This window comes from Trypanosoma melophagium (assembly GCF_022059095.1).
Source record: "Trypanosoma melophagium isolate St. Kilda chromosome Unknown ctg5segment0, whole genome shotgun sequence".
Taxonomy (NCBI): domain Eukaryota; phylum Euglenozoa; class Kinetoplastea; order Trypanosomatida; family Trypanosomatidae; genus Trypanosoma; species Trypanosoma melophagium.
The window spans coordinates 597,904-614,424 of record NW_027125187.1 but is presented as its reverse complement, the minus strand read 5'-3'; the positions used below and the strand labels follow the sequence as shown (position 1 = coordinate 614,424).

The 16,521-nt window shown below is 38.8% G+C and overlaps 7 protein-coding genes across 7 annotated transcripts; all 7 read left to right on the top strand.

Annotated features, from left to right (window-relative positions):
• Positions 1–191: 191 nt before the first annotated feature.
• On the top strand, positions 192–3,839 carry LSM04_007989 (uncharacterized protein; the record flags this gene model as incomplete). The annotated part of the gene is made up of 1 exon (XM_067329680.1): positions 192–3,839. The coding sequence occupies one exon, from the start codon at positions 192–194 to the stop codon at positions 3,837–3,839; it is 3,648 nt and encodes a 1,215-aa protein (XP_067187532.1).
• A 297-nt stretch (positions 3,840–4,136) lies between these two features.
• Positions 4,137–5,600, top strand: LSM04_006649 (Palmitoyltransferase; the record flags this gene model as incomplete). The annotated part of the gene is made up of 1 exon (XM_067329679.1): positions 4,137–5,600. One exon carries the CDS (start codon positions 4,137–4,139, stop codon positions 5,598–5,600), a length of 1,464 nt encoding a protein of 487 aa, XP_067187463.1.
• A 618-nt stretch (positions 5,601–6,218) lies between these two features.
• On the top strand, positions 6,219–7,043 carry LSM04_008097 (NUDIX hydrolase domain; the record flags this gene model as incomplete). Its single annotated transcript, XM_067329678.1, has 2 exons — positions 6,219–6,904; positions 7,001–7,043. 2 exons carry the CDS (start codon positions 6,219–6,221, stop codon positions 7,041–7,043), a joined length of 729 nt encoding a protein of 242 aa, XP_067187536.1.
• Positions 7,044–7,583: 540 nt separating this feature from the next.
• Positions 7,584–8,075, top strand: LSM04_000530 (Transmembrane protein 107; the record flags this gene model as incomplete). The annotated part of the gene is made up of 1 exon (XM_067329677.1): positions 7,584–8,075. The coding sequence occupies one exon, from the start codon at positions 7,584–7,586 to the stop codon at positions 8,073–8,075; it is 492 nt and encodes a 163-aa protein (XP_067187169.1).
• Positions 8,076–9,526: 1,451 nt separating this feature from the next.
• On the top strand, positions 9,527–11,800 carry LSM04_008404 (Peptidase C19; the record flags this gene model as incomplete). The annotated part of the gene is made up of 1 exon (XM_067329676.1): positions 9,527–11,800. The coding sequence occupies one exon, from the start codon at positions 9,527–9,529 to the stop codon at positions 11,798–11,800; it is 2,274 nt and encodes a 757-aa protein (XP_067187548.1).
• Positions 11,801–12,776: 976 nt separating this feature from the next.
• On the top strand, positions 12,777–13,037 carry LSM04_008351 (LSM domain; the record flags this gene model as incomplete). Its single annotated transcript, XM_067329675.1, has 1 exon — positions 12,777–13,037. The coding sequence occupies one exon, from the start codon at positions 12,777–12,779 to the stop codon at positions 13,035–13,037; it is 261 nt and encodes an 86-aa protein (XP_067187545.1).
• Positions 13,038–13,698: 661 nt separating this feature from the next.
• Positions 13,699–16,014, top strand: LSM04_003732 (NadR/Ttd14; the record flags this gene model as incomplete). Its single annotated transcript, XM_067329674.1, has 1 exon — positions 13,699–16,014. One exon carries the CDS (start codon positions 13,699–13,701, stop codon positions 16,012–16,014), a length of 2,316 nt encoding a protein of 771 aa, XP_067187327.1.
• Between the last annotated feature and the right edge of the window lie 507 nt (positions 16,015–16,521).

The window sequence follows — 16,521 nt, the reverse complement described above, 5'->3', positions numbered from 1 at the left end:
AATCTAGTAATGTATATATCTCTGTGTATGTGTTATCTCTTTTCTTCTTTTTTTTTCTTTATTACAATAGAATGAAAACAGGTGGGTGACAAGGGGTAAAAAGGAGAGGAGTAGAGAAGAAACCCCCCAACAAAGAGAAGAAAAATAATAATTAGAAAAAAAAAAACGAAAAGAATCTTCACCAATACAATATGTATCAAGACTTCCTCCCACGGGCTACATCAGAGTTAACATGTAGTTTCCTTCCTTCATATAATAATAATATATTCACAAGTGCAACTATTACGGTAGATTTTACTCCCACTAACGCAGAGTGTGTGAGTGGTGTGGGGAGTATAAATATGCATTCCGCACTCTTGCTAACACTCTCAGCATTGCATACAGTTAGTGCAGTACGAGTGTTAGTGCAGAATAAGAAAAATGAAAATAATGATAGTGGAGTTAGTGATAAAAGTATGACGGAGTGGCATCAACTTCAATTGGACTCTTCAATGCTTTATAAAACAAAAAAGCAACGTATCGTGAGTGGTGCTGTGCGGCAACAACAACTACAGTCATTAACGGCGGTCTCTTCTCTTAATGAAGATACCAAAGAAGACGAAAAAGAAGAAAGAGAAGACAAAGAAGAAGTAGAAATAATGAAGGAAGATGAAAATGATGGAATTGAAAGTGATACTGAAGTACTTGAACTCGTACTTGAATCCAGCGATGATGATATGGATGATATTCATAGTAATAATAATAATAATAATCATAATAATAATAATAATAATAATAATACCACTACAAATGAGGTTCTAATGTCATCTAGTTTACAACAAGTTGAAGAGAAGGATGATATGGCGACACAGTATATGCTTAAACTATGGCCTAGCAGCGTAGAAGGAATCGATACAGAAGAGGGGAGTAACACATTAAATATTCTTAAGTGTTGTATTAATGTGGAACTAATTCCTACAAACGAATTGGCTGGCATGTCCATTCCAGTTTTAACTATTCTATCTACCGTAGGTGTAAACAGTAAAGATGGATATATCTTATTAGCAGGACAACGATTTTACGATTATTTTATTTCTCCTCGTGTGGCATACACAGAATCACTTTCCAATGATGTTAGTTTTACTTCTATTGATGTACTTATAACATCACTTCATGTAGTTCAAAATAATAATAATAATAATAATAATAATAATAATAATAATAATAATAATAATAATAATAATAATAATGATAATAATAATATAGATCAGTGGGAGATTGTGCCTCTCACTTCTCTCCCAGTTTTACCGGAGAATTTACTCTGTGCATTTGTACGGCCTCAATTAGAAAGTTCGGGTTCATCATCATTATTTGGTATGGAATTACATGCGGGGGTGAAGTGGCGTGTTCAGCATTACCCAGCATACACGTTCATGTCTACTTTAGAGGAAGAGACGGAAAAGATATCTACATCCATTATACGTCTCTATTTTTTTCACTGTGATCACATCTTGTGTGAGTGTCTGCTTCCACTCATACAAATAGTGAATACGGCGTGGGAGACAGTGCGAGCCAATCGTACAACTAACACAATCCCCTGCAATGATGAAACTACATGGGTATTAACAAGTAACACTAATACTTTATTGCAACTTCGTCGAGGTGTATTGTGTGTACATGGTGGGGTGTTATTAACAACCGATACACTGCGGTCTATATGGTCTCCAAATAGATTAACAGTAAATTCCCATGTGGATGCACTGCGGGCGAAAGTACTGTTATTTAGTGCGGCATTAGAGATAAAATGGCGGGCGGTGAATCATGCTACTAATAATACTATTACTACTAGTGAGAGTATGGGAATACCAGAGTTTAATACCATGGTATTATCTGGTGTTAGTTTCACGCGTGCATGGGCTTTTTGTCTTTGTTGCGATGAACCAGGATGGACGGAATTATTACAACAAGAACGTCGTATTGCGGCATGTGGTTTACACACAGTTTATCAAACCGATCCATGGTGTTTGATGCAAAAGTATATGAGTGAAGTTCGTCAAACTTTACTATTTCTATCTTCTACCTCGGCTGTCATGTCTATGCGTCAGCAACGATTTTTCCCATGGGAAGTGATGGAAAAAGAAAATGATATATTATTATCTAAATGGATTGCTGAAATGAATATTATCGTTTCTTATGGAATGCATTTAGATCTTGTACGATTATTACTTCAACAGGAATGGAATAGGCATCAAGGGGATACTTCTCCTGTGCCTATACCACTTCTTGCTTCTCTTTCGTATGAAGTTAAACCAATACACAAAAAGTTGTATCGTGATATTCTTTTGCACATGCAGTTTCCCAAGCCGGAGAGTACACGTGGAGTTGTTAAGAATAAGAATGAGACAACCCATCAAATGTGGGGAATAGATATTCCCTTCACACTGTTAGATTTCACTGTGGAAGGGGCAGAGACATCTCTATTAACAATTAATACACCTACACGGAAAGAAGAGGCCATTCACTGTCATGTGGCGCAGAGTATTCCGGGGTATTGGAGAGTCTCAGGACTTGCATGGATAAGAGGATTGGATCAACAGACAACGTTTTCACTTCTTCAAAGTAAAAAGGAGGAGGAAGATAATAATAATAATAATAATAATAATAATAATAATAATAATAATAATAATAATAATAATAATAGGGATAAGAAGAATAACACAAATATTGAGATAAGGGGAGATGGTCATGATGATACAGATGGAAATAAAAAAATATTTTTTGTACAGTTGCCTCTATTGGTGTTAAACCCTAAAGTCATCCCAGCAGCACTGTTAGTGCGTGTGCAACATAATCAATTTTGGTCTAATCTTTCAACACTCATTGATATTCATACACGGCGTGCCATTTTGGAATACATTATGAAACAAGCTGTGAAAGAAGGCGAAACAACAAACATAGACGAATCTAATCTTATCTTTAAACCTCTACTGAATCAACTTTTAGAGAGTCTACTTGATTGGGGTCCGCAGCAGCAGGCGGAAGATTATCCAATACCTTTAAATACAACAAAAATTACACCATTATCACTCTTCTTTGCAGCATTACGAAACGTTCACCTTGATGAAAAATTCATTTGGCGTCAAATTTACTCTGACACACACGCACGTTTATCGTATTATCTCTCAAGGCATCATTTCCCTTCTTTGCAGTTAGGTGATGGAGGAAAGCAAGAGAGAAAGAAGGATGTCAGAGAAAATCCAGGGTCCAATCACAATAACAATGATAATAATAATAATAATAATAATAATAATAATAATGATGGTAATAGAATTGTATCAGATGGGGAAACAAAGTTTTTACAACAGCTACGAACCATTATATCGTATTATGATTCTTTACCTCCTAAAGAATCAGTACCGCGAGAGCAAAATCAGCAAAATCAGAGACCACGATTGGTTTTAGGTTTGAGAAACAAATTGCTCCTAGCTCGAAGAGAAAACAAGAAGGAGGAGGTGGAAGAAGAAGAAAATAAAGTGAAAAGGAATAATAGTAATCATAAAGAACGTAAAACACCTTCTAACCCTACTGAACTTGTTGAAATGATTAGCCGCGTTATTGCAGAAACTTCAAAAAGCAAAGATGATACTGCCCTTGCTGCGAGAAGGGCGGCACTTTCCTTATCTATTCCATTGTGGTTGCTTCTTCAGGGAAGTCCTGAGTTGATTAAGGACCGAAAGGGGAATACACTACGGAAAGCACAGGAACTTTACGAATCTCTTCGAAATACGGCTGTTACTTCTGCTGGAAATTCTGATACTGTTCTAATGAAGGTGTTTGAGGGTTTTTGTACAAAACACTGAGAAGTTGGACATTCTTATTGCTATTATTATTATTATTATTATTATTATTATTATTATTATTATTATTATTATTATTATTATTGTTTAAACTGTTGACAAATACTCATGTACACTGATCTTTATGTTTTTTTTTCTTCTTCTGCTTTTCTGCTTGATTTATATGTTTTATTCTTTTCTATTTACATGTAATCTTTTTTGGGACTGTGGGCGCTCGGTAAAAACCATAACAATAGCAAAAAGAAAGTCAATAGGAGGAACAAAAATAAGTATATAAATTTTTATATAAATTTATTTATAATGACTAATGATATCGAACGTACAGAATCAACAGGGGGAGTGACTCTTCCCTTGCCGCATACTTCCAATCCCCTTCTGGGAGAAGACGTTGCCAATATGTCTGAAGCACTAACCGATTCCCGTAAAAGTGGTGGAGAGACTACAGAGTCCTCTAGTGTTGTATCCACTGCGGAGGATTACTGGGAGTCGTGCAAAAAGTTGGATCAACTGCGGTGTCACATTGGCGAACGTCTATCACCAGAAGCGGCTGAACTGTACGGACCAACATGGCTCTGTTCACGCCGTATTTATCTTCTGTTTAAATGGCGAAATAAGAAATATGGTACTACTTTAGATGAACCGGAGGAATCATCCATAATGTTAGGTCCACGCTGGCCAATCTTACTCCTTGACACCATTGGTGTTCTTGGGGCTGCCGCGTTATTTACAGCTTCTGATAAAGAGTACGTATATTGGGAATTTCATCTTGTTGTTTGGGTGCTGGGAGCTATTACGGTGGGATTGATGTATTGGTGTGCTCTGACGAATCCCGGTATTGTTCGCCCGAGGCGAAAAGATGGTCTCTTCACAAAACAAGTTGTGCGAGTGCGGATACCAGTGCCGATGTATAAGCAGTTAAAGGAAAAGAAGCAGCAAATGTCAGAAAAAGAAGATTATGGGGCGAAGGTTGAAGTCGAAGCAGTAAAAAAAACTGGAACGAATGGAATGACTACTGTTTGGCTATATGATGATAAGGAAATGACATTTAAAGAATGTAATGCAGATTTAAGGGCACCTTCTGTCTTGTGTGATACAGAGGAAGGAATGATGGAGATGAATTTACGTTTTTGTACAACATGTCATATTTACCGAGCTCCACGTACTCACCATTGTTCTGTCTGTGATTGCTGTGTGGATGAAATCGATCATCATTGCTTTTGGTTGGGGTGCTGCGTTGGCAAAAACAATTACTATCTATTCTTTTCATCACTTGTATCCGTACATATTATGATGATTTGTGTTATTTGTTTTAACCTTATTATTAACTTTTCATATGTTCTGAATCATCAGTATCTTACACCTCAAGAAGCACTTAAACTTGTCAACTATCTTCCACTTGTTCTTTATGCATTCATATTTCTTCTTGGTATATTTTTCTCCGGTTTGATGGTGGTACATATATATCTACAGGTGAAGGGTATCACCACTGCAGAGTTACTAAAACGGCCTTACAGAAGAAGTCCATTTTATGGTATTAACCCCTGGTATCTCGGTAGTAAATGGAAAAATATGAAGTATCGCATGTTTCTTCGCACTCTACCATCATTACACTCTGAGGCATATTACCCTGTAATGGTGTCTGCTCTGATAGAGAGTCGCAAGTTGGATATGCTTATGCAATTACCAAAGAAGGAACGTGAACGTGTGGAGAAAAAGATGCAAAGTGATGGTGATGAAGGAGAAACTTCAGAAATAAGGGAATGAATTCTAAATTTAGTGTTTGTTCTTGTTCCTACGTTTGGTATTTTTTTTTGTCTTTTGATTTTTTTTTTGCCCGCAAAACCCTTGTTTAAGTGATTATTGTCTCTTTACTGCGTGTTTCTTATTAATAAACCGTATGTATCATCATACATGTGGTTGCGATGTCTTTTTCTATATGTAGTTAAATAAGCAAAACAAAAAATGTGTTTACCTGTAAATAAATTCTTATATTGTTATTATCATTGTTTATTTTTTTCTTGCCGTCTACCGGAATATAACTTTTGGGTTTTTAGACTGTGAAAAGTCAATTGCATGGCATTTTTATTTTTCTTTTTCTTTTCTCCTCTGCTCTCTTTTTGTGTATATCCATTTTATTTTGATTGACCGATTTCACGATAAGTACTAATAATAATACCCCCTCTAGACTCCGTATTAAACCTCCTCCCTCCCTCTCTCTCTCTCTCTCTCCCTTTATCTCTATGTGTTTCATTTCAGTTAATTTCTCCTTTCTTCCCTCCTTTTTGTTTACCCACTTTGTAAATAGCATTGGTAGTGCATAAACTTTAGTGGAGGCAGAAAGGAAGGAAGGGTAACTGCGAGCCACCCCCGTATACACCAACTATGCAGCAAGAACAAGCCAACAATCAAACACGTATGCATGCACAGAATCATCGTGGCAGCGGCCCCTCCACCGCTAATAATATCCCCCCGCCACTCGAGTGCACGCCGGAGGGCGATGTCGTCATTCGGGCCGCCGACGGCCACCGCTACCGGCGGAGTGTCTGTGTGTTTATTATGAACCCACACGGCCATTTTCTCGCCGGACGCCGCCGCGATGACCGGCGGGTGCTGCAGTGCGTCCAGGGCGGCGCCACTCTGCACGAGTCGCCGATGCAAACAGCGGAGCGAGAAGTGTTTGAGGAGTTGGGCATCCCGCCCGCCCAACTGCGCCTCATCGCCGAGGTCCCACCACCACCACCAACACTAACGACAACAACAACAACGACAACAATGCGTCATGGAGGGAATAGGAATGCCTTCGCCCACGATCCACGGGCGGTGTTTCGCTATAACTCCAAGAGCTGGCGGAAGTACGGGATTAAGGGGCAGGAACTGTACCCACTCCTCTTCCGCGCCGAGACGGAGTTGATTCACACATTGAATTTCGCAGCCGTGCCCGGGGTGCGGCCGGAGTTCTGTGCGGCTAAGTGGGTGACGCTGGAGGAATTGATGCAGTACTGCTCTCCATCCAAGCGGGAGGTGGTGATGAACATGTGTGCAGCTGTTGCACCACTGGCATTACGTGTGTTGCGTGAGGAAGGTATGCTGCATGGAGAGCAACAACAACAACAATAACAACAACATCAACATCAGGAGAAAATGCACCTGCGCTATGATGGTAGCAGCAGTAGTAATAATGCTGGTTTAGCTAGGGGGCGCTGGTAGACACCAGCACTAGGGCACATTTTCGGTAAAAAAGGAAAAGTGAACAAAGAAAAAAGGGAACTAAAGTGCTTTTATCATGGAATATATGTATATATATAATATATACCTCTATTCTTTTTTACGAGAAAAATGTATGGTGATATGTTAATTCTGATAGGGAACACAAGCAAAATAATGAATACGTCTGCAAGTATTGATGTTGCTACTGCTATAGTAAATGGGTTTCTTCCGTTTTGTTTTTGTTTTCTTCTTCTACTACTACTGCTACTATTTTTTTATTTGATGTTCAGTCTATATACACTGTGTGTTGGTGTGTGCCAGTCTGTACACAGCATTTGAGAAATACTACATAGCCGACATCCAATCAACTGAACCATAGGCAGATACCATATATATATATATATATATATATATATATATATATATATATATATATATATATATATATACATAGAGAGAGAGAGAGAGAGAGAGAGAGAGAAATAGATATAACTAAATATAAATACGTACATACATTCATAAAAGTAGACACACTCTGTTATGTATAGAGTCTCCACATCACCGTTTCGAGTTTTCCCTGGATTTCACCCTACGTTTATACGACGTTTAAATGTTATGCTTCTCATACCCTTCCGGCTTCTCATGCTGGTAGCACACTTTACAGCACTCATCTGCGTTTCACTTGGGAGTGAAGAAATGATAATGGAGGCTTCATTAGGTCCAGAATACACTCAAGAAGACTATCTATACTTTAGACGTTCGACAGACGCATGCTTAGCAGCATCTTTTTTATTTCTTTTCTTTGACTGTTGGGGGGTTGTAACCGCTCGAACCCTCAGGTCAGGATTCACAAACACAATAAATGGTTGCCTTCATGCTGCTGCAGCAGTATTGTTGATAGTTGCTTGGAATGCCACAATGCATGTTACTCGAATTTGGCAGATATTCTACGTATTCAGTACTATATCAACGGGATTAGAAATAATTGCGTTGTGCGTCTCCTACCGTTCAGGCATGGATAACTTTTACTGAGAGTCGAATAATCATTTCTTTTCTTCGGTCTTGTTATTGTTTTCTTACTATGTGTGGATTTCGCACTGAAACCATAGAAACTACCACTGAAATTTTGTACGGCATTTGTTTTTTTTTTGTTGCTTCACCTAATACGCTATTGTTAAGTCTTTTCACAAGAGATTTAATTATTATAATAATTATTCTCATTATTATTATTATTATTATTATTATTATTATTATTATTATTATTATTATTATTATTATTATTTATTTATTTATTTATTTATTTATTTATTATTATTAGTCCTCTTCTTCCTACTTAGGAACTTTTAGTCTGGTAGGGGGTACATGTGGGAGATTGTGACTATGAACCAGCTTCCTGCGATTTTCACATATTACAGTACTAAGAACAAAATACGATCTGCTCCATGTGTTAACATATTAGAACGTCAACCAATTCTCATCACAACTATAACCTAAAATGGAGGATGCATTTATTAAAAAAAAACATTTCTTCCATTTATACGTTATTAATTCATTAACTATCCATGAGTCTTTCTCTGCGTGTACATTTCTGTGTGTGTTTGTCTGTTTATTCCTGTGCGTGATGACTAACCGATACTAGCTGAGTGTATTCTGACTCCATTAGGGGTGTGACGGCTACAGTAATCGAAAAGAACCCTTTAACACTGAGCAAGCGCCTTTCTCCCCTCTTTAAATGAATTTCCCTCTGCGCCGGATGTAGAAAGCACAGCAATCGTGATCTCTGCTGGTCCTACCGTACATCTGTGGATTATCAAGGCTGTGCAAGACGACCTGCCCCTATTCCCCTATAGACATACGCGTGCACATTTCTGTGTGTGTTTGTCTGTTTATTCCTGTGCGTGATGACTAACCGATACTAGCTGAGTGTATTCTGACTCCATTAGGGGTGTGACGGCTACAGTAATCGAAAAGAACCCTTTAACACTGAGCAAGCGCCTTTCTCCCCTCTTTAAATGAATTTCCCTCTGCGCCGGAGGTAGAAAGCACAGCAATCGTGATCTCTGCTGGTCCTACCGTACATCTGTGTATTTTAAGAAAAATGTAAGCTTACATATCATTTAAGGTGAAACTATAAATTTGTGTTTAATTAAAAATATGTTTTTTTTCTGTTTTATTCTTGTTTTATTAGTAATTGGTTTTTCTTTTCACCAAAGAAGAAAAAGGAATAAAGTGATTACAATAACAACTTTCAAGTCTAAAGTGTGAGTATTGTGAAAAACGAAGAAAAGGATCTCTTAGTATCCCAGTAGGCGCTTTTGTTGTGTCTTTCTAAGCACGCAACAGAAGAGGTCGTGCCCAGACGGGACGGTCACGCGGTTTGCAGAATAGTACAACGTCTTAAGTTAGCAAAGACGTTTCCAACGGCCTTTCCTGTGTCCTCCAAGCGCGAGTATTCTATTACGAGCGGGAGTCACAGAAAGGGAATGACCTGTAGTTGTATTGAACGGGTACAACTGTCAGATGTGCGTTCCGTAATTTCAAAAACATGGTTTGGAGACGGTGCTAAACTGGGAGATGAATCTCTGTTTCGTTGTTCTCTCTGTGCTGGGCGTATGCATATGACGGGGTCTAAAAAAATTGTCTTGCCATTCTTTCGAAGTGGTGCAAAAGGAAAGACGGGACATGAACTAACAGGAGAAAGTTATACAGAGGATGTTTTCCTCTGCCTCACGTGTGCTTCTTTTTTTTGCCTGGAGCACGTAAAGAACCACTATGAAAATGAAAAAAAGAGTTTTATTGATAGGACTAGCAACAGTGTGCAAAATCATTCTGTTTTTTTTGGTGTTCCCAGTGGTGATTATGTACAGAGCAAACACTTTACCGAGGGAAAGATAAAATCAGTATTTCCGACCTTTGGGGAGCAAAATATTGAAGATTTGCGTGATAAAAAACCTCTTGATTTGGGCGGGGGGCGGAATATTGTTCTTTTATCATCAAATGATGTTCGGAAGGATTGGGTCTTTAATATTTGGTGTACATGTATCGGAAAAACAACTGAATTTCGATTATCTAGTATTACAGAATCTAATAAAGTTTCTGATCACGTAAAAGAATTGGGTATTCTTATTGCAAAATTCTGTTATTTTTACAAAAATGGCATTCGTTTGGACCTTTCTATAGATGAGAGTGGACAAAGTCAGCTTTCGAAGGAATCAGATGATGGATCTTCGCCGACACGTTCCGGTGGAGATTCTCAATCTGGCCATAGCAAAGTAACGGATGGAGAAATGCAAACAACATCCAATTCTTTTGCAGGGGTTTCTTCTTTTGTAGGACAACACATAAAAGTAGATACAAAGTCTCTGGGATATGCACGTATTGCAGGTATAAAAAATCCATTAAATACTTGTTATTTTAATGCCGTTCTTCAATGTGTTCTTAAATGTCAATTTTTTACACGTTATCTACTCTCTATTAATGAAAAGGAATTACCTGGTCCTCTTAGTCATAGTTTGTTTAATATCATTCGTTATATGAATGAAGGGAGTGAAGTAGATACTCATCTACGAGATGCTTATCCTTACGCAAATGCGGTGTTACGGTGTTTATGTGAGATTTCTCCTATATTTTCAAGAGATGAACAGCAAGATTGTCAAGAACTCTTTCTATGTTTGGCAAATGGTGTGGCAGATGAGTTTGACAAGGGTAAATCTGAAGAACAAAAAAAGAAAGCACCACGTATATCGTTTGAAGGGGTTATGCGTACGGAGGTAACCTGTAAAGGGTGTCAGAAACAAATTCCTCGTGAAGAAATGTTTATGGCCTTATCAGTCCCTGTTGATGATTCCATTGAACTAGGTTTACATGAGCTTTTTCGCCCAATGGAATTAAAGGGAAAGGACCAATACGCATGTGAGGAGTGTTTTAAGAGACTTTCTAAAGAGGAGCAGGAGCGACATAATGCCGTTGTTAGAGCAGAAAATGATAAAAAGGGGAAAAAATCAAAGAAAAAATCACCATCAGATGAGAAACGCAGTCTCGATTGCGTTTATTCAGATGCAGTGGTGCAGACGTGTATTGGCCGATTGGGTGGTACACTTGTTCTTCATTTACTGCGCTTTCAGTTTGATGGTCGAGACTTTAAAAAGATAACACGAAATGTCTCGTTTCCCATCTCGCTTGATCTCTCACATTTTGTCTCAAAAGATGTTCTTTGCGAATATGAACGGAGGCGTGCGGTGTCCTCTCTTCAGGCACGTTTTCCAAATATGCGATATGACGTTATTGTTCACGCTCTCGATTCTACAATGAATAACTTCCATGAGGCACAACGTTGGCTCTCGGAAGCATCAGACAAAAAAGGGTATATTAATATCGATGAGTACGATGGTTCAAGGATGTCACAGTCTCAAAGCACTACAGAAAGTAATTCGATGGAAAATAACACATATGCTACTACGAATGGAAGTGGTGCCTATAATGTGAGTAGTACTGGAAGTAATACGATAAATTCAAATCATGTAGATGTAATGAATAGTCCAGAAAAGAAAAGAGAACATCATCCTTCACTTGAAAGAGATCTTATAGGTATTGTAACACATCGAGGTTCATTGCATGGTGGACATTATGTAGCATATGTGCGGGATCTTTGTAATTCAAAAGTCTGGTTTCGTTGTGATGACGAGGAAGTGGAGAGAGTAGAAGTGGACCAAGTGTTGAAATGTCAATCGGAGGTCTATATGCTATTTTACGAGTAAGAGGTACTGCTGAAGAGGCGTGTGGATGAGTTACAGTATCTGCGTAACTTTGTTTCTCTGTAGGAAGGTATGAGGGATAAGAAAAAAAGTGTTTGGAGTAACTGTTTGGAAAGGGAGAAGGAATAGAAGAAGAAGAATAACCACAGCAACATGGGTATATGAGGGGTCGAGGAGTGAATGGAGGCAAAGGAAAAAAGAAAAACAACAAAACAAAAACAAAAACAAAAACGGAGATAGCAAAAAAAAAAATAATAAAATTGTTTATCATAAAAGAAAATGAATCTCTGCAATGGTATTTATTGTTGTTGTTCTTATGTTTGTTACCTTTACTAACGATACACCTAATACTAAGAAGTGTTACATCTTTAGTTACATCACTTTATATTTCTTCTATCCCTGTCATTTTTACTATTATTTTTGTTGTTGCTGAGGTTTTATTTTCATTTTGTTTCTCATTTAACGTAGCAAACTTCCATTAAGGAAGAGGATGAAAAGAGAAAAAAAAGAAAGTGTTTGAATTGAGAAGAAGAGAGTAAAGGAATAAAAAAAAACGGAATATGCAATATGTACGTGTATATGTATGTATGATATTTCTTTCTGATTGTATATACATCTATATACATTGAATTACTTTTACCTTATTTTGCGCATACATGCAAGTGATCGCATACATAGAGGAATAGATGCTGAGGGAGAAATATATATATATATATATATATATATATATAAACAGGTGAATATTCTCGCTCTAACCTATCAATCTCTTTATGTTATTCGCTTTTTTTTTCTTCGAACGCCTGGAGCTGCGGTTATTGAACTGAAGTAATAGGTCTCCATGGTAAATAATGTGTTTTCTTTCACTGTGCTTTTCTTTCTTATTTTCTATTTTTATTTTATTTCCAACGTCTTATTTATTTCCTTTTTCCGTATACACGTTTTTTTTTTCTCCACAAATACAAGGTTGGGAATACAAGAGATGAACGCCACAACGAAGCAGATGGTCAAACCGACCAGTGTTGTTCACCGTTACATGAAGGAAGGCCAACGTGTTTGTGTTTGGCTCGTGCACGACACGCAAATGAAGCTCGAGGGAACTCTTCTCGGATATGATGAATTCATGAATGTTGTGTTGGGCGATGCGGCGGAGGTGCATATGAAGACACGGGAGGTTGTGCAGCTGGGAAGAATTCTTCTTCGAAGTGACAATGTCGGAGTTATTCATCCCATTGGTGTGTAGACGCAGCAGGAGCATTCGTTATATATATATATATATATATATATATATATTACATCTTCCCTTTTTGTTCCTTGGTTTACTGGATGGAGTGCCACTTCTTTTTCTCTTCATGTTTGCGTGTTCTTGTCACTGTTATCTGTGTTTGAAATGTTTACATGAGCGATTCAGAGAAGAATGAATAGAGAAGGGCTGGGAGAGAGAGAGAAAGAGAGAAGGAAAGAGGAAAGATGAGAAGTTGTTTAATAAGAGTGGGGAATGAGAGAGATCTGATAGATTTAAGTATCGGTATTATTCTTATTAAGACATGATAGTGGGGCCTTGTAATTATGGATTCTTTTTTGATATTATATATTCATGTTTTTTTTTTCGTCATCTTTTTTTTTTGTTTGCCTGCTTGTTCTACCGCTATTATTACTGTTTCATTTACAGTAAGGTGGCTACTGGTACATTTAGATCGCTCAGTGGCAAAAGCTACAAAGAAAGAGCAAGACAGTTTAGAGTAGATAACTGGAGAAGAAAACAGAGAGATTAAATTTAACATATTTTTCTTCTCTCTGTATACAAATATAATAAAGTAAATAGAGTTACTAGACAAGAAAGAGAGAGCGAGAGGTAGAGGGTGTGTGTGTGTACATCTTTTCAATAAAAGTAAAAGGAATTAATGGGTTGTGGTGCTTCACACGTACCAATTGGCGCCTCTGAGGCAAGGCCGCTTCACGCGACGGGAGATTTCTCGCTTCCCAAGAAGAGTAGCAATGAAGACATTAATAATAATAATAATAATAATAATAATAATAATAATAATAATAATAATAATAATAATAATAACGATGAAAGAAGACAAGTGGAATTGCATGATGATAATGGCATTTCATCTGAGCGACCGTCTGTAAGTGGGTCTTCACGAAACGACAAGAGCGACTCTCCATTACCTCGACCGACTGGTAAAGCTGATAATCATGATCATAACGATAATGATAATGATGACACCACTGCAGTGGTCAGCAATAAGAGTTGTTCCTACACTGGTGGTGGTGGTGGTCATAATATTGATATTGGTGTTGGGCGTCGTCGCTCTGCCTCGCCTGCCCCTGGCCTCTCGGAGTACGCCACGCTCCCCCTTCGCCACGTCCACAAGAAACTGAAGCACAATCACCGTGTCTTCCGCATCTGCCTCACCGGGGGCCCGTGTGCGGGGAAGTCGACGTTCCTGACGCAGCTGCAGACGAAGCTGCCTGCCCGGAGCGGCTACAAGGTGTACTGCGTGCCGGAGGCGGCGTCGCTGCTGGTGGGCGGCGGGATGGAGTGGAGCGGGGAGGCGGTGGAGGAGCAGCAACTCGCCCTCCTCCGCGTGCAGCTCGCGCTGGAGGACCAGTTCTACCACGTGGCGATGGCGGCCGGGCAGCCGGCGGTGGTCGTCTCGGACCGCGGGACGATGGACGGCCGCGCCTTCTGCCCCCCCGCCACCTTCGACCGCCTCCTCCGCCGCCTCGGCGCGACGCTCGAGGGGCTGCGGGACCGCTACGACGCCGTCCTGCACCTCGTCACGGCCGCCGTCGGGGCAGAGGCGTACTACAATCTGGACAATCCAGCAAGGTACGAGGGACTGGAGGCGGCAGTGGAGTCGGACCTGAAACTACGACAGGCCTACATTGGACATCCCATGCTGCGTATCATTGATAACTCCACCACTTTTGAGGAGAAAATGGAACGGGGATTGGCTCTAGTAGGACAAGTTATCGGGCAGAGGTTTTCCATGCAGAATACAACTTATTACCTGGTGAAACGGTGTCCAAAGGAACTTCCAGTTCAATATGCTGTATGTACCCTTACCATTACAGTATTATGTAATAGCGGTTTTAATGATATTCGTTTACTTATGAAACGTGAAAATTCCCCAGAAGATTGTATGTATTTCTTTAATTCTATACGAAATGCTAATGGACGAGGTCAGAGTTCTGGTTGTGGTTCTGGTACTCATTCCACAGATGGAAGCGTCCCACGTGAGACTTCACCTGGGCACTATGAAGATTTACAGGCTATGCATGATGCTTTTATGTGGGTAGATGCGGGTCAGCGAGTGAAGAATGAACAACGTATAAGTAGTAAAGAATATAGTAGTCTTATTAAAAATCGTGATATTCATCGTCGAGATGTTGTTTTACGTGCTGTTCAGTTTATTCATGATGATAATCGATATGAAGTAACCACTATATTGGAACCTATATGGGCTGCAGGGAAGCAGGCATTAACACTTGAGTGTGATGACCAGGTAAAAGCAAAATTTCCATCCTTTATTGAAGTTGATCGTGAAGTTCCAATAGACAGTTTCTCCACTGCTTTTCTTATATCACACGCAGAAATGGGTCCACTTTATACATCACTGGCCTATGCACCAGTTTTCACGCGAGGCATCAGGGCAAAAGACACACCGACAGAAGCAGAGGACATTGCTAAGGAAAATGCCAATACTAATACTACTACTACTACTACTACTACTACTACTAATGATAATAATAATAATAATAATAATAATAATAATAATAATACAAATATCAGCACCGTCGGTAGCAGTGTTGACGTTGACCCAGAGAAAAAGGAAGTGGATAGAGAAGTTAAGGTAAAGAAGGCTAAGAAAAAGAAACGTTCCAAGCATAGGTCTACTGAACACCACACTCCACGGTTACCACTACAGTCTATATCAGTTAATACAGTTAACAATGAAACTGATGAACCAAAACCAGTTGATGAATCTGACTCTACTAAAAAGAAGTTAGTTAATGAGTTTGTCAGTGAGATCAATTCGGCTAATGAATCTATCTCTGGAGCAAAACCGAACTCTACGGCCTTTTCTCGCCCAAAACTTGAGCCCATTAACTCCACTTCAGGCTCGCCTTCTTTCTTGCATTCCCCACCACCGCCACCTGGCGCCCCACCAACATCAAATCCTCGTGGAAAGATAATGAGTCAACATTAGATGTAATAAAGAATCTTTTTTTTTATTTTTGTATTATTTCATTGATGATGTCTTTATCGTCGATATATATATATATATATATATATAACTTAGAACTCATTTAGATTTAATTACCGTTCACACTCCTGACATTTTTATTATGTTTGTACACTTTGCCTTTGATTATTTTTATTATTACTTTCTTTAAACACATTTTTCTCATTGCTGTTACTGCTTTGGAATTGTACCTTCTATTTATTTGTTTGTGTGTGTGTGTGTATGTATTTCTTGGTACATCTCCCTAGAAAGAAACGGAAACTTGCATATAAGAAGCACATGAACATGTTTATCAACCTAGAATTCATCGGTAAACTTCTTTAACTCCACTTTGTGTAGAAAAATAACTAAAAAAAACTCTGTATGGACTCGTATAGGAGAGATGCTGATTTCTGCTTTTTTTTTTCGTTTCCTTTGCTTCGTTGGTAGCCTGAAGTGAACAGCAGGCGGAGCTGTTGTGATGTTTCGTGA